The sequence below is a fragment of the Lates calcarifer genome, unplaced genomic scaffold (genome assembly GCF_001640805.2).
Source record: "Lates calcarifer isolate ASB-BC8 unplaced genomic scaffold, TLL_Latcal_v3 _unitig_4223_quiver_1895, whole genome shotgun sequence".
NCBI classification, from domain to species: Eukaryota; Metazoa; Chordata; class Actinopteri; family Centropomidae; genus Lates; species Lates calcarifer.
This window is the reverse complement of record NW_026116782.1, coordinates 4,599-28,729: the sequence shown is the minus strand read 5'-3', so window position 1 is coordinate 28,729 and position 24,131 is coordinate 4,599. Positions and strand designations below refer to the sequence as shown.

The 24,131-nt window shown below is 37.6% G+C and overlaps 1 protein-coding gene across 1 annotated transcript; it reads right to left on the bottom strand.

Moving 5' to 3' along the window:
• Nucleotides 1-1,967: 1,967 nt before the first annotated feature.
• On the bottom strand, nucleotides 1,968-11,934 carry LOC108897429 (integrin beta-2). The gene is made up of 11 exons (XM_018697041.2): nucleotides 11,835-11,934; nucleotides 8,349-8,400; nucleotides 7,712-7,809; nucleotides 6,030-6,231; nucleotides 5,629-5,799; nucleotides 4,313-4,560; nucleotides 3,755-3,913; nucleotides 3,540-3,635; nucleotides 3,350-3,439; nucleotides 3,064-3,198; nucleotides 1,968-2,159 (listed from the first exon to the last, which is right to left on the bottom strand). The coding sequence occupies exons 2-11, from the start codon at nucleotides 8,395-8,397 to the stop codon at nucleotides 1,968-1,970; spliced, it is 1,440 nt and encodes a 479-aa protein (XP_018552557.1). The 5' UTR covers nucleotides 8,398-8,400; nucleotides 11,835-11,934.
• Between the last annotated feature and the right edge of the window lie 12,197 nt (nucleotides 11,935-24,131).

Genomic DNA, 24,131 nt, shown 5'->3' with positions numbered 1-24,131 from the left:
TTTCATCGTCGCACTCACAAAAGTCGCCATGGAAATAGCTTCCCTGCTCTGTCCTGTGGCACTGGCATCTGCCACACACGCAGTCTCCTCGATTCTCACACTCAGTGCCATTCTGTCTCTGACAGGATGCACGTAGGGAACGCTCGTCTTTGTCGCCAATGGCACACTCACAGAACTGACCAACATAGCCATCATTGCATCTGAATAAGGACACATTAGAAATTAATTAGGCAATTAAACCTAAAATCTATGACAAAATAAAGAGCTAGTCTCTTTTTCACCAGCATCCTTTGCTTTTATTGTGCATTTTACAAGAGACAGTTGCTGCTTCTATAGTTTATCTGTTTGTGTGAATATTGTTTTGTGGTGAAATCTAGAGGTGTGTTTTTTACCTTGGCACTGAGCCAGGCTAGCTTCCAGTGTCTATGCTAAGCTAACTATATCTAGATACTAGTCTTCTCATCTATCCCAGAAAGAAAACAAATAAATTGTTGAGAGTTTTGTGTTACTTGCATCCATTTTGAGTCTATTTTTTTGTTGGTCTGTATTTTCATTTTTGGTTTGCAATGCACATTCTCTGCATGTATTTTGTGCCTGTGCCCACATTGTTCATGTCTGTGTAGTTTTTGATGAACCCTGGAAAGCACTGAAAGCTGCAGGCCCATAAGCATTCTTCTTTTCCATGTGGACCAAGATGTGATGGTTCATCATCAGCGGGCAAAATGTTGAATGATTTTCCAAGTGGCCACTGACAAGCATTTTCCTCCCCACCCTGACAGAGATGCACATGAACACCAAGACGTGTAACAGAGCTCAGCCCAGGGGAACCCCAGCAGCCACGATGTGAGGATTTCTCTAACAGGCTGTCATAACATTATTGAGAGTAAAGCAGTCATTGGCGCCTAATAATGGAGAGGTTAGAGGCGGCCGGCCCAAACTGTGGGAGATGTGTGTAAAGGTGGTGGAGGCAGAGGAGGAGCAGAAAGGCAATGTATAGCTGCATCAGCTTGAGGGGGGGGGGTCTCTGCCTGTGATAGAGGTCCCAGTGATCCTGCCAGTAACTCTAGGCATGCTGAGGGTATATGGCAACTTGAGATGGAGCCACATGTCTCTTCATTTCCCCTGTGTCTTCTGACTTCAATTCTCCCACATAAAGTGAAGATGTAGCAAATCCAAGCTGATGGGGGCCTCATCTCTAAGAGGAATGGAGGAGAGGTGTGGGTAGAAGTTGCTGTGAATTGTGGTCTGCCAAGTCGCGCGCTCTTAGCCGATGCCACGGCAGCAGTACCATAGAGAGCATCAGAGTGCGCGCTGAGTGGGACAATGGTTAGGCTAGGAAGGCGATGTTTTAGCCACCACTAACATCTGGAAAACACACTGATGGGATCAGTGCCTGTCTTGAGAAGGGAGGGTCACCCCACCATCAGGTCTGATTTGGATTTGACCAAGAAGAATGCAGCAAAGCTCTGTTCCAGTGGTGAACTGCTATGATTGCTTTTCCCTGTTTGCTACATAGTTGCTCTTACATAGTTGAGTTAGATTGATAAACAGCTGAGACATTCTCCCTGAGAGAATCAAAATTAATGTAACTGGTTTTCTCCCCGAACCTTTCTCAACTTGTCTGGCCAACTCTGTAATCTTACAATGCAGGATGTTATTTGGTGAGACATGCCTCAGTTGTTTCAGTCTGTTTGTGTGACCTCGGGGGGTAAGAGATGGGGGAAAGAGGTTGTACTTAAACCTCAAGCTACTTCCATCTTTGCTCCTGACAAAGGATCAGGACCATTACTGTTGAGGTTGTGCTTCAGGAAAAAACATAGGTCATTCTACTGATTTAAACAAATGACATATGGCATTTCCCAGTGTATGCAGTGAATTAAACTAACAAATATTGTACCTTTTCACAAAATATAAAACTTCTAGTGCATGCCAACTCACTGACACATTTATTGTGTTGGTAGTAAAGCTTACCTGCAAATACCACAGCTGACTCTTCCCTTCTCCCTGCAGTGTACATGGTTTGTCTCATCCACTTCACACTCACACTCGCAGTTTGTTGATAAGGTCACTGTCAATGTGTCCTTAATACCCAGTGGTCTGATAGTGAAAGACTTCCTCTCCATACATGACCGTGCTGTCACAGTGACTTCAAAAGAGATCTGGAGAGGGCAGTCAGGGTTGAGGAGTCAGATCGAGGTGTACTTAAACTAATTTACAACATTAATTCATAAAAAAACTAAACATTTTCATGCAAAGGTCAAAGGAGATATTCACATTCTTCATCCTCTTTTGTATCATTATTCAGGGCATTGAATCTCTCCTTTCCAGCTCCTCCTGAAGCTGAGGTTTAACAATCAATTAGATTCTCTTTTCTAGCATCTTGGCATTACCTTTCCACAGGAGCCTGAGCCCACCATTTGGTCCCTTTTTAAAAAAAGTGAAAACTAGGGATGTCCTTATCTGATACTAAGAATCAGTATCAGTGGATCTGTATGGGCTAAAATAATTAGCCCATTACTTTGCTGACTTGTTGTCCAAGTCAGCCTGATCGTGTGTCAGCTCTCTGCCTTAAAGTTAGCCAGCTCTACAGTGCAGCATCCCTCTACATAAGACAATGAAAATTAGCATGTGAAAGTGAAAATGGTGGGGATGACTTTCCTTGAGATGGAGGACTGCTCCTCCTTTGCATTGAATGGAGCCAATTAAAGGGGTTTAATTATTTGATTAAAATGCTTCCAAGCCACCTCCTTATGGAAGGACTCTGGGCATGTCCAACTGGGAGCATACTCTGGGAATGACCTTGAACATAATGGGGACTACACATCCCATCTGACCTGGGGATGCCTTTGCATCTCCACAGAGGAGCTGGAGGAGGTGGTTAGGGAGAAGGATGTCTGGGTTACCTTGTTTATTCTGGTGCCACCAGGACGTGGACCAGGACATGGATAACTTATTAATGAGAATCACAATTTAACACAATAAAAATTTAAACTGATGTAACGAGAACTGTGTGCACTTGATATATGAACAGCACCATGAAAAAAACTAGAAAAGAAAACTGACCTCCTCTCCCACGGACACATTGTCACAAATCCCTTCATTGTCGCTTGGTTGTGGATGTTTGCATATAGGTTTGTAGACAACGCTCACATCGTCAGGGAGATTGTCATGGGTCACAGTTACTTTGGAGGACAACCGCTGTCATGGATTACACATTTGAAAAGATTGCAAGGTTTTAAAAAAAGCACAAAATCATGGGGAAGTATGTACTGGTCACAGTTTCATAAGTACATGATCACACAAAAGGAGAAAAGTAACAATATTTGTCAGTGAAAGATTGACAACTTACATTGTAGGCGTCTTTAATCAACTGAACAATGTTACCAGAATCTGATGTCAAAACTCCCACCTCTGATTTTGGGATCATGTTAGAGAGTTGCTAGGATAAAACATGAGGTAAAATGAAAGATCTGTCAGAATAAACATGTAATGTGTGTTCTATGGGTAAACAAAAATAAAGGAAATGAAATTTTATTTACCTGGTACACAGCCTCCATATTTTTTGTCACTGCAAATATTGGCTGAATATTATGTTTTTTAAACTGTGCAGCTAGTTGTCCAACAGATGGGTAGTCCTGCACACAGTGAAATTGTAAACCCAATGTCCATGTTATGGATAATTATTTTCATAGTTTTGCTAACAGGTCACTGCAACCCTTTTAAGCGTTGACTCCCTTTGTGATTTCATACATACCATCTCACTGCTCTTGATATAAAGGTTGCCCTCCATGTGGCACTGCTCATCATTGGGTTCAAGTATACCAGCCAATTTCCCATCACCAGCCATATGGAATCCAGCATCAGTGGTCAGTACAATCAGCCGAGTGCTGCTGTTCCTCCATCCTATTTTGTCCTAAACAACATTTGTTATGGACCATTTAAGTAACAGAGCGTCAAGGACCCAGTTAAAACAAACCTTTATCTTACTGCCTGAAAAAAAATACCTTAAAATACATTTATACAGGCACTAAAATGGATTGGAATAATCCATAACAATTAATAAGTAAATAAATTGGCAAGTTTTCACAAATTTACATTGCAAGTTGTGGTTCATAGCTGTTACAGCTATCATGCTATACCTATACCTACACTGAAAGGCATAGCCTAGGTGACATTCAAATGACTTAATTAAGTATTTCTACTTGAATGGGCCATAACAGAGGATCTTCTAGGTCCATTCTTTTCTAATGAGCCCATACTTGCTTTGCTTGAGTTACTTGGAGAGCAGTCATCTCTTTGGATAATTCCTTACCCCACATACAGCAGCCTGCATCATGGCATCCAGACTCCCTTCAGGAGAGTCCAAGTTTCCAGAAATATACTGGTCTTTCACTTTGTTTCTGAACTCCTTCTCGCTTGGTGTCATACTGAGCACATGTCTGTAGCCAAAGGCGGCCTGACACTGCTGGTCAGCCTCTTCCTCATCACATGGCTTCAGCAGTTTCTCCTTGTTGGTGTTTGTGTAAGGAAGGACTGTCTTATCAACGAAGGCACCAAATCCTGTAGTTATAGAAATGGCTATTAATTCCTCATTATTAGTTGTTACTTATTTGTTTGTTTTTAGCACTTAAACAATCATTTCAAACCACCGAGACATATACAGAAATAACATACCGTATAAAAAGCAACACTTTAGAGTACAGCCTCCAAACTTTGTGTACTTAGACACCATGGCACTATTCACATGACATTTGTGTGGGCAAGGTGAAGGGTGATGGATCTACATGCTACACCTAGAACTGTGCACACCTCTTTCAGGAGGCCTCTAGGAGCACAGCAAACCAACAAATTCTGTACATTCTACTTACTGTCTACATTGACACAGACAAGGTGACTTAACATGGAGATGGTCTATACTGTGTAAACTTTGACTTTAGATCAAAAAGGAGGGTGAATGAGGGACAGCTTTATTTTCCAGCCTACATAACCTGTACACTTAAAATGAAAAAGGGTTGAATGAGCAGTACTTTGATTCATGCCCTGCATACCCTAGAACGTTCTCTAACATTTTCAATAACTTGTCCTGATGTTACTGTCACTAAAAGGTCATCATGACTAGCTTGGCTGGAATCACCCATACTGTACTGTTCAAAAAAGCTGACAAGGCTGAGAAAACTGCCATTTTAAGTGAGAGGCTACTCTTTTTACTATATACAATCATATTGTGAGTTAAAATATCTATAGTCAGCTCCTTCATTGTTTAGGAACTGATGATATGACAGGACATAAAAGTTGATATAGGCATTAACATGCTCCTTACAAGCACTATGCCCTTATTCAAGGCTTAGCCAAATGTTTTGATTGTCAATGACGATAATCAAGTACTTTATACTTGTAATGTTATTCAGCGTAAATATATTAATACCAGCACCATCACCCATTTTTCCTACTTTTCCTTTCTTGTTACCAAATAAAACTACTATACCATACCGTGTGATTATATGATACGTGGTATGTAAAGGATAATTATGTTGTAATTTGTGGCTGTATTTTTAAGTATTACATAATAGCAAATAATGTTTTTATTTTACAATTCAAGTTGTCAGATTAAGATTGCAGTCTTATTACCTATTTGAGCATGTTCAGTGATCTCTTTCAGAGCTTGAAAAAGAGATTCTCCCAGTTTTTTGACATTTGCCAAGTCATCTTTCATGGAATACGACAGGTCCATTAGGTAGTAGAGATCAACTGGATAACCCTCAACTCTTTTAAAAGAAACATTGAATGTGATAGGAAGTCCTGTAAACACAACAAAAAAGCAAACAAATGAATCAAATTAAATGTGATGAGAGATAATTGTGAAAAACATAAAAACATAGTAAGAGTTCTAGAATTTGACTTCTTTTCCCCACAAACCCAGATAATGATCATGGAGCCCACATTTAACTGCTCTGGCTTTACTCTGATCTGGAACCCAACCACTGTATTTCTTTAATTATCACAGGTCATTATTAACAGATTCCACTAACCTGGTCGTACTTTCAGACTAATCTCCTGCGGAGATAGCTGGACAGGCTCCTGCTGGTTGAATGATTTGGACAATGGAACATTCTTTTCAGGCTTTATACTGATGTTAGGGGAGATGATTTCTTCTTCCCCGCAGCCTCTGGCTTTCAGTTGAGCTTTGGTGTCACACCGTGCTGCTTCCTGCTCACCTGCTTTGGTGAAATTCTGTGTAAAGGCAATGCAAAACACATGAAAAAATATAACACTTGTCATTTATTCTAAACATGTACAAAGTTCACTCATCTACAGTATATCTGCATTTATTCTTGTTTTAAGTCTTGAACAAGTCACAGTATAAAATATACTATAAATTCTCAAGTAAAGGCCACTATTAAAAATAATGTCTAAATTAATACCAGCACTATAATGGCTCACAAGATATCTTTAGTATTAGTTTTGTTTCTACAGCTCAAATATTAACAGTATCAGGTCATACTCACCACTTACTGTTTAACACAAATTTTGTTTTTATTCACCACTCATTTCCAGTCAGTGCCACAATTTTTTACCTTTTCCAAACAAAGAATATATAAATGCATAAAAAGCCTGGTCCTTCTGCATTAAGATAAATGACCAGAAGAATTAATGGTAAATAAATAAATCAGAAATATATTTTAACTAAACCTGCAAAGACAAAGTCTTTTAAAACAGTGCAGCTTGTGTCATGGCTAAGTTAAGATGTATTTTAAAATGTATTTGAGGAATGTGCAATCTACTTGTTTTATATCACAACAATCTTTTGAGACACTTCATTGATGTCATTCAGTTTCTGTCATCTCTGACAAAGGATATTCCCATTGTAAGGAAACATGTCAATACACCTGCAGGAATTGCCCACAAAATACCACTTGTAAGGTACGACTGGTGTCCCTGTTGTCACAGTCTCTATGGGGGCTGCAATATTGGGGGGAAGAAAATATGCTATTCTCATTCCTGTTAACATGTAGACACATCGACACTGACTGCTGAGGTAGCTAGGTTCAAAATAGATAGTCAAAGAATGTATACACCGTCTCAGAGACAATTTGTGTAAAGTACCAAAAGTCAGAGTGACATTTCATCCTATTCATTTCAATAAACATCAGACTGATTTATGGATTTTAGCATTGTTGTGGTTAAAGTTTTGACTAACAGAGTTCACGGAACATTGCAGTGATCATGTATTATATGGTAAGTTTCAGATGAACTTTAACTGTAGACATTTGAAAAAACTACTGTATGGTTATATTGAATGGTGTGATGGACTACTATCCTTGTCACCATGTTCTATTCATATGAAGCCCTCAGCACAATGTCATGTGTTTGTCATAACATTACCTGCATTAGCTAATGCAGGTAATGTTATGACAAATGTCTTAGCTGTGTTATGACTTATGTCTTAGCTAAGAAAACAACAAGGCTAATCATGTGGGATGAACCTGAATTCACATCATTAAGGACCAGAGGTGGACATATCAGTACCCACTTGTTATATTCATAATGTAGTTTCTCTTTATTAACCTCAGCTGTGTCCTATAGGGTGACCGTTGACCAAGTGGCTAAAATAATATCTAGCTATCACCTTAAAGCTGAGCTGTGGTTGCATGTTGATACAAACTCCTGAGCAGGAACAGCATATAGATGTTACACTGAGTTTCTTTCTCACCAGCTGTTTGCACCACACACAGTATGGCCCAGATTTGATACAGTCATCACAGGAGTTGATCACCGACTTTGTGCAAACTTCTTCTTGTTGACACAGACCTGCAAAGAAAAACACAGACTCGTAAACACACTGTAAGGTCACAATTGAAATCACAATCACAAATTGAATTGCTGTGTTGTGCCTACCTAATATGGCCTACCTCATCAGTCATGAAAAATACAAATAAATAAAATTTAAAAACAGTGATGTCTTTTTATTTTTCCTGCTGCAATGAAAACCCTGTGAGGTCAAAGCTGTTAATGTTTTAAACCATTAGACCTGACTACATCATCAAAGAGAAAACACTGTTTTCTCTTAAAACACTGTTTTCTCTTAACTTTGCCTGAAGGATGTTTTTTCCTGCGACCATGTTTTCCAACTTAAAGGACAAGGTTCCTTGTGAAACTGAATGAGAACTTGGCCTTTTTTTTATTGCTGAGATTTCCTCTTTTCTTGAATTATTTTCAGCCCCTAGCTAGCCAATGACAAACTGGTTCAATAGGTACATTCTATGTGCCTTTTACTATGTGACTCCTTAGGTATTACACATGGTAATTCTATCCATTGATTCATAGTATAAAAATATTAACCAGCTTACCATTTCTGCCCATCAGCAGGAGCAGAAGAAAGAGCAAAAACTGATCCATTTCCTGCTGACACAAAATGAAGATTTTTTTTCTCTTAGAGCAACATTCAATAGAATCAAATCGGTGAGATTTCCATACAGGACAACATTATCTTGACTGTCACTATGACACAACCCCCCCCTACACAAATCCATCCTTAATTTACTTATGACAAACATACAAAATACCTTAAGATTGTTAGGTATTTCAAAGTTTGTAGCTTACTTGAAAATTACCTCAATTTCTCATTTATGTTATAAATTCAGATATTGTGGTAGATATAAATTTTAAAGAGTAAAAAGAGGAAAAAATATAGCCACATAGCAATGAAATACTGCCATCCATGAATTTACACCATAATCTACCTTTTCTCTCAAAGTTCAGATAATGATGCAAATCAGTCCAACAAATGCACTCAAGTTATTGGGGCATTTCTCTTGAACTGTGTGTGTAAGAGTGCAGTAAACTGTAGCAGTAGCAGATTACCAGCAGAGGGTGTTGTCCTGCCAGTTAGTTTGGTTTAAAGACTGACATTTATATTAGGTAGCCTCCTCTTCACTTAATTATTTTTTTATGTGTGTTTGACAATTAATTGCCAATCAGCTGATCCACTGAAGAGTTTGAGCTATAATCTATAAAGGCATGGTGCTCTTGGTTCTTATTTTGTCCAAAAAGCTTTTACGCTGAAAGTCAATAGACATTTCCAAAATAGGCAACATGCACATGGCTATGAACCAATCATGCTGCACAGGAGGGATACATTCACAGGTCTCTGTAGCAACAACATCACCTAACTTTCTCCTTTATTCCTGACAGTCAGGTTTATGACTGATCTTGTCACTTTTTTGGTCTCTACAGTCACTTGACCGAAGACTAAATATTACAACTAATTACGTGTATGCAGCATCTTTACCTGGTGGGCTAGTTATGGCTTTGGTGTTGGTGCCAGAATATTCTCAACAGTCACAGGTATAAAGTGTGCCAACCTACATCTTAATATCACTCGCAAGTATAAAGACACTCAGCTTGAATGGTTATCACACTCAGTGAAAGTATTAGGGAACCTAAAGTTCATGAGGGATTTGTACATAACCAGAACTATGCATATACATATATGTATGTGTAATAATGTTTAAGGGTCCATACCTAAGGACAAAACCTAAATGTGATGTAGCCCAGTACAACACTACTGCAATCTACAACCTCAATAAATAAGCATGAAAGGCTGAACCAGTTTCACGTTCAAGACAGTGATATATACGAACAAACTCTCCAAATGCTGATATGTGTAAACAGCAGAGTCAACAAGGTCACATTTACATCTGCCCATGTACAGATATGCTAAAATGCTAGGCTGCTGAAATACAACACAGCACAGCTGCTATAAGGATTGCTTATGAGTTGTAAACGTGTTGAAATTGGTGCACACTGACAATTTGTCAGCAACTAAAAAACCTAAACACAAGAGCTTTATCAAGGAAAAAAAAAACTTACCCCTGCTAAGTTGGTTAACCTTAACATGAAGAGTGGCCCGTGAATGCAACTGATATTATCTAATATTAAAAAATCAAAGATCCTAAGAGCATCATCCAATCAGGTAACCATATATGAAAATGGTTGCACCTAAGCTAATATGTGTGAAACATCCACCCACTGTCAGAGTTCAGGCTAACAAGTGTAATACTAAATATGAAGACGATGGTTTCCTGTGTAGAGGCTTCTTTCGCACACTGTTGACGCCATAAAAGGTAAAAGGGAGCAGTGAAGTCTTAGGTCAATAGTACATTTCCGCTTTCTGACTCAACCTGACAAGGAGCTCATGAGGAAGCAGAACTTATCTATTTTATATGTATGTATACAAACAAATAGAAATAGATTGGGGCATGATAAGGTCCTGACAGCAATAACATTAGAACTGAAGGAGGAATCCAAGATCAGGCCAAAACATCTTCTGCCAGGACATTAGTATTACATTACTGAGGTAAGAGAGATCACCACAACTTCAACATGGCCAGATATCAAGCTCTGGTCCACCTCTATTGTGGGACAGCTGAATGGGAGGGTGTCACTGCTCCACCACCTCAAAATGTCCCAGGATTAAAGGAGCGAAACATCAGTGAAGGGTGGCTCCCTGCTGATGACCCTGCAGCCAGCACAATGGCACTGTAGGAGGTGCATCGGGTAGAAATACTGAGCAGGTGGACCCACCTGTTCTAACACTTGGTCTAAAAGCACAAGCATCAGCTGATGGTCCCATGGAAAGACAGGACAGAGGAAGCCTTTGAGCAAAAGATCTAAAAATACTAGCCTCTGAAGGAGGAATGCTTAACAATAAATGGAGAGTTTAAGGGTCTACCAGGGGATGTCACGGCGACTGTTTCTCCAGGCCAGTCATTGTGGATGAAGCAGTTAAAAGAAAAAGATAGGGGGAAAAGGAAACAGTCACCCATGGGCAGATTAATTTGATACATGGCCGAAAGGCATTTCTAAACTAAGAACTCTGCAGCATCTAGCTAAATCCACATCTACCAGCCGTAGTAATTATGATGGAATAAACTAGATGACATATTATAAAAGCAACAACGTCCATGTTAGCAGTAGGTTGCAGTGGATTGATGGGCCTACAAAATACAGGACCTTCACACATGAAACTAATTCATGACTGTTCCACAACCAATTTTAAGCCAAACCATGATCTTTTCCTAAACCTGACTAAGTAGTTTTTATGCTTAAACCTATCCAGACTGAGACTGTTCCACCATGTTAACCATGTGTTTACTGTTGTTACCATGACGGTGAAGCACCGGTACGCCTGCCACTGAAAGGCTCCTATGGGTTGTTGGAGGTTGCTCGTTGGATCCTTTATGAGTGCTAACCTCAAAAGAGCAAACAGTAAAGGCTTGCCAATTTGATAATGTGTCAGGTCTGTTGTATACGTGAATGGTGCAACGTCCACAGTCAAAATACTACACTTGACACTTGACATTTATACAGGTAATATGAGATATCATCTAGGAGCCATGAGTTGTTCTTGTCAATAAAACAATATCTCTATGTGAAAATGTTCAAAATGCATTTCCCATAATGTAATTAACAGTTCCGGATTCAGAAACCAAATGCCTTTTTTCGAAAATGTGTCAGTCAGTAGTTATTTCAGTCAACTTCCTCCCAGAAAACAAGAAGCTTGTCTTCCTCATTTGGCTCAATAGATTGCCAAACTGTCAAAATAATCTATGGCTATAGTAGCCTGACTTCTCTGACTTGTTATGACACTGTGAAATAAAATAAAAGTTCTTCACAAAATGTCTGAATCTTAAATTATTTTTTTTTCCTTCAGCAGACTTGAATCACTAATTTTTTGTAAGAATTTCAACAATAACAAATAAAGATGACGATGGAAAGAGTCATAACTATTTCTTTACTAGAACAACACTCTCTCTTTATAAAAGCAAACTTACCAGAGGCAGGAAGATGCAGCTCTGGTCTGTGGTTGACAGTTGTGCTGAACACTGTGTGGATGGAAAGACTCCACCCTCATGACAGGAAGTGTGAAGCAACCAAAATTGTGTTCAAGATAGCAGGGCTGTGTCACAGACCAAGCCGTACATATGAAAGACAAAAAAAAATCCTGCAGCAAATTGCAACTTTATCTTGGATGTAAATTTATTGCAGTTTCTGTATAGTCAAGTCAAGTCAAGTCAGTTTTATTTATATAGCGCCAATTCACAACAGAAGTTATCTTGAGGCACTGTACATATAGAGCAGGTCTAGACCGTACTCTTTATCTTATAAAATTTACAGAGAAAGACCCAACAGATCCCACCATGAGTAAGCACTAGGCGACTGTGGCAAGGAAAAACTTCCTTTTAAGAGGCAGAAACCTCGAGCAGAACCAGACAGGGTGGGCGGCCATCTGCCTCAACCGAGTTTAGACAGAGAGGGGTGTGGGGGGATGGGTTAAGAGAAAGACAACATTGCAAATACACAGACTAAGTCAAAATGGAAATAGTAATAATAATAATGATTATTATTATTATTGCTAAAGGAATAATAGTATAGAAACTGGCTAGGCGTTTCCCATCATGCACTGATCTTTTGCTATCTGTTATTACTGATTACTAATGATCCTTATAAGATATCTAATTACTGTTCCACTTTTTACAGGAATTTGTATGACCTGCAGTATAGTGAGGAAGCTGCTGACAATTGTTACCATATCTTACTGAAACAAAGTCAATTAAGAATGACCAAAAAGTGATAGCTCAATAACTTCAAATGAAGTCCTGTTTGCCATTCATCACCTAAAACTCAACAAATCTCTAGGGGTAGATGGTTTAACTCCTGGATTTTATGTAGCATTTTCAGATCAGTTAGCCCCTTTCCTCTATGGTGTATATACAGAAAGCATTTAAAATCAACTTCCCTTCCCACTTTATCTCAAGAACTTATTCCAAACCCCAAGAAAGATCTGCTTTGACTTAACAACTGGCCGTCAATCTGCCTTCTTTTTCTTTGAAAAATCCTAGCACAAATTTTTGCTAAGAGAATAGGAGCCCTTTTAGACCACATTATTGAATGAAACCCTAATTGGTTTTATGAGGCATAGACATTTATATCTAAAAACATCAGGACTCAAAGACTATGCTGATCTCTGCAATGAAGATAGTTCATTTTAATCAGAGATTTCTACAAGGCATTTGACACAGAATACAGATTTGTTTGATCTTGTTTTTCAAGCTTTACTTTTGGGCAGACATTAAAACCATGTATAAAAATTAAAAAAAAAAAAAAGCAGGGACCTCTCCTAGATTTAACTTAAATCGTGGAGTCAGAGAGGGCTGTCAGTCTCACTATTCTTGTTCCTGATTTGTGCTCAATTACTCACTGATTACATTAAACTTAGTCCCTTGAAAGGTATCACAATGGCTAAAAATGAGATCACGATTAATCAGCTAGCTGACAGTGCCACTTTATTTTTAAAAATTGCAACATTCCCCATATTTCTAACATTCCTGTGAAAGACTCTGTCACCTCAGAACTGTTACTAACAAAAACCAAGACACTAGTTGTTCTTTGAATCTTAACCCCATTATAAAGGTATAGAAAAAATAATCAAATAGATTTATCCCTCAGCAGGAGAATATTTTTAAACAAAGCAGAGGGCACATTCCAAATGTAAGGTTTACCTACGTAAACAAACAGACCTCTAATACTATTAATAATATGGTATATAATTTTTTAAAGTATGGTATTGTTATAGCATCAAAGGAATATGCCTTAGTTTTTGATGCAGTCCCTTCTGTTGTGCTGCTGTATTCAGAAGTTTCTGAACTGTGTTTACTATCACTGGATCCTCTTGCTACTGATGTTGGTCAGACCTGTTTCCCTTCTTAAAAACAACAACAAAAACAAACAAACAAACAAAAACCCTCATAAACATGATATACATGTTTTATTTCTCTGTCCAAATATAATTTCTTACTGCGTAACCTGACTTCAGATCTGGACTGGAAGAGAATTTGGTGCCTGTCTTCTAATCTAAATAAGGTCAGGGAAGTGACTTTCAATATGATTCATTGCTTTTATGCCTCCAGGGTTTTTCTGCAAAGACATAAAAAGGACACTGACGTGGACTTGTCTTTTAGTCAGCTAGTTCCAGAATATATTTATCATCTATTTTGGTCCTGTTCTCTTCAGTTTTTTGGCAACATGTCTGTATATTTATGTCCTAATTTATTGATTTTGAGTTCTCACTTTCCTATGAAATGGTAATGTTCAGCCTTTTTACATGCCCTTCTTCCATGACAAATCAACACTACATCATCAATTTGATCCTATTACTATTACAAAATCACAAATCCATAAATCTAAATTTTCTAACCATGAATCATCTTTTTTATTTTTTTTATGAATTCAAATAATACATCAATTTGATCCTATATTCTAAAGACAGGAAAGCTGTCAAAACATTGAATTTATGTATCCCAACATTTTTACATTATCAACTGATTAATGCTTTCTGTCTGTTCTGATTATCTGGCATGTTGTTTTCTTTAATTCTTACATGTCAATGTTATTTGTCAACAAAAATATTTTTTAAACAAAGAAAATAAATCAATTGGAGTCTATTAGAGCATTTTTTGGAGCCAGCTCCTAGCGGCCCTCAGTGGTATTGGGCACTTCTGCATTAGTTTCGTTTCTCAGAACCAGAGTCAACGTCGATTTTTTAACACTGTGTTTGTTGGCATCTTCCCGCCGGATTATGCGTGCGGATCAAGTGCGGGTGTTCATTTGTCCTTTGTAGGATAACCGTTGCTTTGCCCTTTATTGCCGCTCCCTGCCTGCATTCATTCTCAATTCCACCACTGCTTTCTCTTTCTCTTTGCCTCTCGTTGAGACGGGGAGGAAGGGTGTTTGCGAAGTCTTGCATATTATAACTTTTTAAAACTTCGACCTAAAATGTCTAACACGCTTTCACAACAATATGAGGTGCAAAAAAACATTTTCCTTCAATCTACTGTAGTTTAAGATAGTTTAACTCAAGTTCTACTCTGTTTTTTGTAACAAGCAATCTGCAATATCACAAAACAGCACCAAAACACAAAATTCCAAAGGCAACTGTAGTATCTGAAGTTCTACATATGTTTTTCTATTTTGAGGGTCACGTTTAGGTTGATAGCTGTGGACATATATCTGTAAGTGTTAGGGAGAGGGGTCTATCTCCCTTCCTCTCTCTCTGTTTCTCGGAAATGTGAAGTCCAGATGTTTCCTATAGATCATGAAAACAACTAACATATATATATATACTGATGTTTAGAGCTGTCAGAGAGAGAGATCCATATTGGATCCTCTCAGGATACCGTGGTGCTTGATGTGATGCTGGACTTCTTCGTAATAAACTTCTTTATACAAGCAGACAGTGTCAGCAGAGATCTCTTCACATCATCTTCACATAATCACTATCCAATATACAACACAATAATGCAAAATTATATTAATTTTTACCCAGAGAACTAATCACTTTGTATAGAAATAAATTAACGCAGCTATGTAAGGCCAGCACAGTAAGGCAAAAACTTGGTAAACACTCACCAGAGGATTTAAGACTCCAGCAGAAGTTCAACTAATTACTGCTTATAATCTTGTTAAGGAAAGTTAAAAACACGAACGCCACCCACTCTGTGTAGTTTTGTCTAGGGATTATGGTCTACGTGCATGTGTTTCTTCGCACCACTTAGCACCACTGTCTGGACTGGAAATGCACGCAAAAATACAAAATAAAACTGTGCCGATACTTCCGGTGGAAGAGTTTTGGTCGTTGATTAACATTTAATTAATCAGTCAACATTGACTTTGCCTATTCAGTCCCCGCAGCACGTAACGTGGGTATCTACGCCAAGCAACGTATGTCGATTCAATAAGTACTGGTAACTATCTTATTTGCAGATGGTATTAATTATTCTGGCAACATAGGAGATAAAACTCAGTTCATTAAGGCTAGAGACAGTTCATAGAGAAATATAACGCTCATTGAATGAACAATTTGAGCTTAAGGCTCTCCTCCTGTCTTTATCAAAAGCGCGTGCGTACACACACGCACACACACACACACACACACCATCCAGAATTTACCTTTGAAGAATATAGCATTTCACTGCAATTAGCTGAATTTAATATGAAAAACAGCTGACTTCTGTGGGTGTTTGATATGATACTGATGTGTCTACCTGTACTGTAAACCTGAAGATCTGAAGTAAAGATATAGGTCAATAAATAGACTATAAAAAATTAACTATGCAAGCAATGTCAGCAGGAATAGTTAAAACCTTCATTATTTTGTCAAAAATAATTTTATTTATTTTACAAGGCATCATATTTAGTATACCATTTATCACGTTACACACATTATTCTACTGTGTGCTATAATTAAACATAGTCTAACTATAAGAGCTATCAATACAAATGAATCAGTACACATAGATCAACACTCTGGATGTCAATATAGTTACTGTCTCTCTCAGATAGGTTGAGAGATGCAACACCTGGAGGATACAAGCCAAGGATGAGACGTTCTCTTATCTCTTTGTGGAGTCAAGCTCTGTGATTAAATCCTTCAAACTGGTGATGTTGTGACATCTACCCACATCCATTTAAACAGCACTCCCACATGATTCACTATCATGTAGTTGTAGTGGCAGGATTATTCAACAACATAGTGTTTTCTTCTGTCAAGCCAGGACTGGATAAAATTCCTAATAACTGACTGAACACTTTCCTCAAAGACTTGGATTTAACATAGTGCCAATGCTTTCCAGGTACTGATATTTTTCCTGTTAGTTTGTGCTCTTCTTTCATCTGCATATATTCCACCTGTATGCTCATGACTTCTAGGTTTTGTACAAGTTGAAAGTCACAGGTTGAAACCTTGTTTTTTTTCACTTTTCCCATAGAAATTATTTATCAGTGGAGGACAATGCTTTTACAATACATTGATAGGCTGAATAATAATAGCCAAATGCTTTCTGTCTGTGTTCTGATTATCTGGCATTATTGTTGTTTTCTTTAATTCTTACATGTCAGTGTTATTTGTCAACAAAATGATTTTAAGATTAACAGCCGTGAACATAAACATTTAAGTGTTAGGGAAGGGGGCCTTCTCTCCCTCCTCTCTGTTTCTTGGAAAAGTGAGGTCATTGAGTGAGATCCAGACGTCTCGCTATAGAACATGAAGACAACTAACCTATATATACTGATGTTTAGAGCTGTTAGAAAGAGTGATCCATATTGATCATCTCACAGGCTACTGCAGTGCCTGATTTGATGCTGGACTTCTTTGTAATAAACTTCTTTACACAAGCATCTCTTCATCATCTTCACATGATCACTATCCAATATACAACAAGAATTTGGCGTCACGAACATGATTGGAAAAAGAGACAAGAAACACGAACTTCGGAGGTGTTGTGGCCTGCGGCGTTCCCGGCAACTTCAGCGCACCTACTCCCGCACCAAGCTGGCAAAATACGGTGAGAATTTCTCACTGATGGGGCGCTGGTTCGTTCGTTGATGATGTGTGTGTTTACTGTCTGGTCCCAGGTGTTCTCCACATGGCAACAGAGAGAGTGCAGTGAGTGAGCTGATAACATTATGGATGGTTTGGGTTTTCCTGAGGCAGCCAGTAACATACTGTTCATACTGAGAGCAGCTCTGTGATTTTTAAATCCACATAGGAACCTTTGAAGCAGGTTAAAGTCACTGGTAGTCAAGTTGCTACAGCATACTATGATGCATCCTCTTATGATGTTTCAACAGTACAGCTGTATAACTTGGTCAGGACTGTTTAGACCACATCTGTTGCACACTGCTATTACCACATATACCTCTTGCCATTAACTTTCTGGACAGTCCCAATGTATTCTTAATTCAAACATCAATTATCCAATAACATAATAAACATAATTCTAGGACCCAATTTACAAAATCAAGATTCAATCTAATCATCATTATGCATCATACAATTGTATAATGAAATTACAGATGTTTTATTGTCTGTATGCGTCTCACAAAAAAAAAACAAAAAACAAAAACAAAAACATAATTAAAAACATCGTTATATAGTGTGGAGGATGAATTCAGTAATCTCAAAGCCAGAGGAAAGAAACTGGTCTGAAGTCTTTTGGCACAGTAGTGGACACCTCTGTATTTCTTGTCAGACAGCAGCTTGGTGAACAGGCTGTGGATGGGGTGGGTATATCACCTCACCGATATAACTGATGCTCAGTAGATGGTTGCTAATGATGTTCTGGGCAGTTTAAATAACCTACTGCAGAGCTGTCCTGTGCTGTGCACATCCCATGCCAGTTTGTGATGTTTTCAATTGGGATGCTTTCTGTTGCTCATCTGTAACAGTTGACAAGAACTTGGCACAGGAGTTTAGTTCCCTTAAGAAATGTGATGACCATGACAGGCTCTCTGTGTTGTTGATTCCCAATAACCTAACCCTGTTCACCTGCTCCCCACTAATGTAGACAGTGGTGTGTACATATCATATTAGATTTAATGGGACTGGATTCCATTTAATTCTATTGTATTTGTTTAGATTTTATTATTTCAGACAATGCACACAATTTTTCCCCATGCTTATTATTTTATGCAATTATCTAGCATAGTTGTAATTCCTTTTTTTTTTTAATGTTCCCGCCACCACCACTACTCGTCAGAGGACAAATTACCTTATTCTAAATTGCCATTATTATTATTATTATTATTTATTATTATTATTATTATTATTAATAATTATTATCTATATTAGCCTTTTCTTAACTACTTTAACCCCTTGCTTAAACTTGTTCTGTTTTTGTTTTGGTCTTATTTTTTCTCTCTCCTGCCTTTTGTTTTCTGTTCTTTTATTGTTTAACATTTTATAATGTCTGCTCTTGAACACTGCTATATAAATAAAATCAGCCAGGCTGCATGTTAATGGTCCATGCAAAACCTTCTCTCCTGCATGTTTGTGATTCCTTTTTTTTTTTTTTTTTTTAATTTAGGATTAATTTTAATCCACCTCCACTCCCCCTCTTTGGAAGACAAATAACTTTATTCTAAATTACTATTATCATATATTTAATAACTATATTAGCCTTTTTCAATTCTCTTTTCTTCTTCTAACTACTTTAACCTCTGGTTTAGACTTGCTTTTTAATGATTTATTCTGTTTTTGTTTTGGTCTTTTTTTGTTTTTTTCTCTCTCCTCTCATTTGTTTTTTGTTCTTTTATTGTTAAACACTAGCTGCACTAAATAGTACCCTTCAAGCACCAGTGTCAGCATCAACAGTGAAGAGGTGACTTCAGGATGCTGGACTTCATGGCAGAATTGCCAAGTAAAAGCCATATCTCAGACTGGCCAATAAAAAGACTGAAGTGGGCAAGAGAGCACAGATATGGACACTGGAAGACTGGAAGAAGGTGTTGTGGACAGATGAGTCCAAGCTTGAGGTCTTTGGATCAAACAGAGGAACATTTGTGAGACGCAGAACAAATGAAAAGATGCAAGAACAGTGCTCAATACCATCAATCAAGCATGGTGGAGGCAGCGTGATGATCTGGGGGTGCTTTAGAGGTGGTAAAATAGGAGATTTGTACAGAGTGGAAGGGACCTTGAGGAAGGAAAGCTATCACAAGATTTTGCAACGCCATGCCATACCCTGTGGACAGCACTTGACTGGGGCTAATTTCATACTACAACAGGATAATGACCCAAAACGTGTCAGCAATATTTAAAGAATAAGCAGTTAGCCAGAATTCTGACTGTAATGGAGTGGCTAGCACAGTCTCCGGATCTGAACCTTACTGAGCTCTTGTGGGAGCAGCTTGACCGTATGGTACAGAGGAAGACTCCATCAAGCCAATCCATCTTGTGGGAGGTGCTCCAGGAAGCATGGGGTGAAATCTCATCAGATTATCTTGAAAAACTGACAGCTAGAATGCCTAAGGTCTGCCAGGCTGTAATTACTGCAATAAGAGGTTTTTTTTTTTTTTGGTGAAGGCAAAGTTTGACGAACACATTCATAATTTCCATTAAAATCATTATTTCCAACTCTGACAATGACAACATGCCCTGTTCATTTGCTACATTTCCTATTCAGACTAATTTCATGTGTGTTTCCATGGAAAACAAGAAAATTTCCAAGCGATCCCAAACTTTTGGGTGGTGGAATATATATATATATATATATATATATATATATATATATATATATATATATATATATATGTTGTTATGGGTGAACAGCAGCTGTTTTTTTTTTTTTGTTAACGTACTTTTATTTTTTAAAAAATATTATTTTATTTTCCTAATACCTAGTATGACAAGTTTGTAGATATGATTCCTGTACACTGGTCTTTCAATTAAAAAAATGTTGTGAGCAGATGTGAGAGGAGCAATGGTTGCTGTGCACACAATGTATGATTTTATTATCATTATTTTATTGTTGATATTTTTTACTTTTTGGCTATATACTCCTGCATGTTTGTACACTTCTGTTAAGAGAAAAGACCCTAATAAATACAATTGTGAGTAGCCTATATAGAAATATAAGAATTTTGAGGGCGATGAGATTGTTCAAAGTATTTTTAGATTTTACGATTCCTCCAGACATGTTTATAAAAACACCAGGATTTATGTGTAATATTAAGTTACTTACTCAAAATTCTTAATCTATAGATAAAAAAAGGACAAGAAACAACAGGGAAGGTCATGCTGTTTCTGAAAACTGCTAATGTACCTTGAGAATGCTTTATTTTAATTTATCATAGATATAATGTTTCAAAAACATGCACGTTAGGTTAATTGGTGACTCTAAATTGCCCGTAGGTGTGACTGTGAGTGTGAATGCTTGTTATATGTGTTGTCTATATGTGTTGGACTGGCGATCCAAACAGGGTGTACCCTGCCTCTTGCCCAATGTCAGCTGGGATAGACTCTAGCCCCCCCGCGAACCTTAATGGATAAGCGATATGGATAATGGATGGATGGATAATGTCTGATCATTACAAAGATGAGTATGAAATATGTAATAACAAAATATTAGCCTGACTCTTGATATACTTGAATATGGACATATGTTGTGTGGGCTTATTGATTTCATAGATAAATTAAAAAGTTAATAAATAAAAGTTGTTGAATGGTTTCAGCATTCATGCTTGTTCCTGCTTTCAACATATCTGTTTATACTGCAGGATATGGCATATACATTAATAAATACTTACGTCTACATATCTTCATTATAGTCTGTTATAAACTATTTATTACGTGTTTATATACTGATCATAAATGATAAATATGGGGACTTAAGTGTTACTTAAAATGTTAGTGAGTATATACAGAGGATAAACTTTTTTTTCTTTCAAAGGACTGGTGTGTAGAATTTAGGGGACTCTATTGCACCGCTATGTTTCTACAGTAGCTCAGAATGACAAACCATTGGCTCTAGAAAGAACCTTTTGCATTTTTACATAACCTGCAGGCCATAGGTTCTCTTATACACTTAGAAAGGGAAGGGTGTTTGGTTGGTTGCAATCTGCAACCTCATCACTAGATGCCACTAAATCCTACACACTGGTCCTCAATTGGCTCCACCACTAAGATGATAAACAAAAAAAAGTTGAATAAGCATACATATTCTTAAAAAATCAAATGTTTTGATAGTTGAATGGTTTCTGTAGCAGAAAGTATGCAGGAGTAGTTAGCAACCAAAAAGGACAGAAGCAGATGAAAAACAGCTAAATCCAGAAGCAAAAGTTGGAAGCTAAAATGTAAAACTGGAGCTGGGAGCTTAAGTGCATTAGATGAAAAAGCAGAGAGCACAAACATGTTGTAGAGTCATCTTAAAGGCAAACAATGAATAGCCAAAGCTGGATTTTTGGAATGACTTAAAACACTGAAGAAATTATATATATAAATATCAGACAGATGATCAGCATCTGCAGAATGTTTGAACTTCCGAATTGTTAATATAGAGAGAATTAGGTCTCAGTTGTGTGTGTGTGTGTGTGTGTGTGTGTGTGTGTCTGTCTGTCTGTCTTTCTGACTGCAATTGTAAACAGCACAGAGAGCAGAGAAGGAATTAATAACTTAATGTCCATCACCTGTGTACAGGCACCTGCAGTAAGCTAACCCTGTGTCAAGAGTCACACAATGCTGAGATGTGGCTCTGTACACCTCTCAAACTCTCCCTATTGAGTCATAAAGTGTAACTGCATTCAATGAAATCTGGTGACTACCAGTGTTGGGAGACTTTACTGAACACAGGCTACATGTGTCATCTGTGTAGATAAACTGAAAAAAAGACCACAGTGTCGCAGATTCAAGACTGGCCTTGTTTGTGTCCTTGTGTCCTTGTGTTTGTGTCTGAATAGGAGCTGAGATATTTTCACATTGCACTCACATGTGTCACCAAGGTTTAGATTAAAACCTGTGCCTTGTAGAGACTAACTTTTTTTGGAAATCCTGTGGGTCATGTGATTCCTGTGGGATTCTCAAGAGATGGAACTCAATTTTAGTACTCATCACCTGATTGAGATAGGACAGGAATAAACGATGAGTGGGAGGAGGCAAGACCGGGATGACAAAGAATGACATTTTTGTAAGAACACCCAAGGATGTCTGTGTGAGGTCACATTAGGGAACGAGCTCAGAAGCAAGTGACTGCATTTCCTTTAAGTTAATTCAAATGTGAGACAGGCCTGAGAGATAATTCATCTTCATCAAATCTAAATTAATTAATGGAACTAAACCTGAACACAATAAGAATGTTCGTGTTGCAGGTTTAAACGCCTTTGAACATCAACAGGGTTTCCTATCACCATTACACAATAATATATACTTTAATTTCTATCTTGAATGTATTGTATGGCAACCACAGACCATTAATTAATCTGTAGAATAACACAACAAATGTTTATTCATCAAATTTGATTAAATGTAAAAATGCATTTTTCCATGACATGGGAGGCTTTACTCTTTCTGTTCCTAGAAATTCTTCTAATGTTTTCTTTTATTTCTATAGTATAATACGCTTTTAATCAACTTCTTGGTAATTCTGTTGAGATACTGTGCATCATATACAAGTAGCACTTAAAATGGGTAATGTTTTCTTTATATTTAAGGTGAGGCTACCCTCTAGTGGAATGAATCCATATTGCATGTTGGTACATGCACGAGTGTACAGACTGGCTTCCCTGTTTCAGTGCCCCGATAATTTTGTTGACAGTGATTAACATTGCTGACATTATTTACAAATTGTATATGTTTGTTTATTTTGTGTATTATTTTGTACATTTCTGTTGCTGGGATTGTTAAATGTGTTAATCAGGAAAAAGTCTGACGAAGATCAAAACGTTGAGATTGAACAGAGACTAGAGCTGTCAATGCAATTTCTTCATATTTTTGATCCAGTATCTGGGAAAATTTGTGTGGACATGCAAACTTTCCTTTATCATAAATCCAACTGATGGTGACAGCAAACTGACACATGGAACTAAAGATGTTCCAGTGTTCCTGTAGGTGCCTGCTGTATCTCTGTAAATCACACTTAATCTTTGAATGTGTAGTTATAATAAAATTGTATGGCTCTCACATTATTGTTTCCTTTTTCTAAGCTCTCCAACAGAGAGCAAAGATGTCAGTCAAAAAATATGAAATCTATTTCACTTAGATTGCATCTGTGACAACTTGATACCACGTGATAACCATCAAAATGTATTCATTAATTTGGCAAAGTAAAACAAATCTAGCTGTGATTGATTCAGCTTCCTTGATTGAGCTGTTTGGTTCTCATAAGTGCTGTGCAGCTTTGAGGCCAGTAGAGGGCAAGGTATGGTAAGACTAAGACTGAGAAAGGATTCACTTCAAACACATAGTATACAGTTAAACTTATTGTTGTCTTATTTTATTTTTTTATAAATACCTAATGCATATTTATCGTGCAAGTGTTTTATTCTCAACAGCTTTGTAATTGTAATTCTGACTGTAAAATACACAATACAACTGAGAGATTTTAAAGTTTTTATTATTGTTATTAAAAGGTGGACAGTTGAGAGGTGAGCAGGACAATGATATGAAACAACGACTGTGACTTAAACTGGGAACATGGTGACCACCGTAAGTAAATGTAGTAACTATTACACCACCACAACACTCCAAAAGAGAGGTTTTAAAACCAGTACCTCAAAATCACATAGGGGCAGAATAGTGT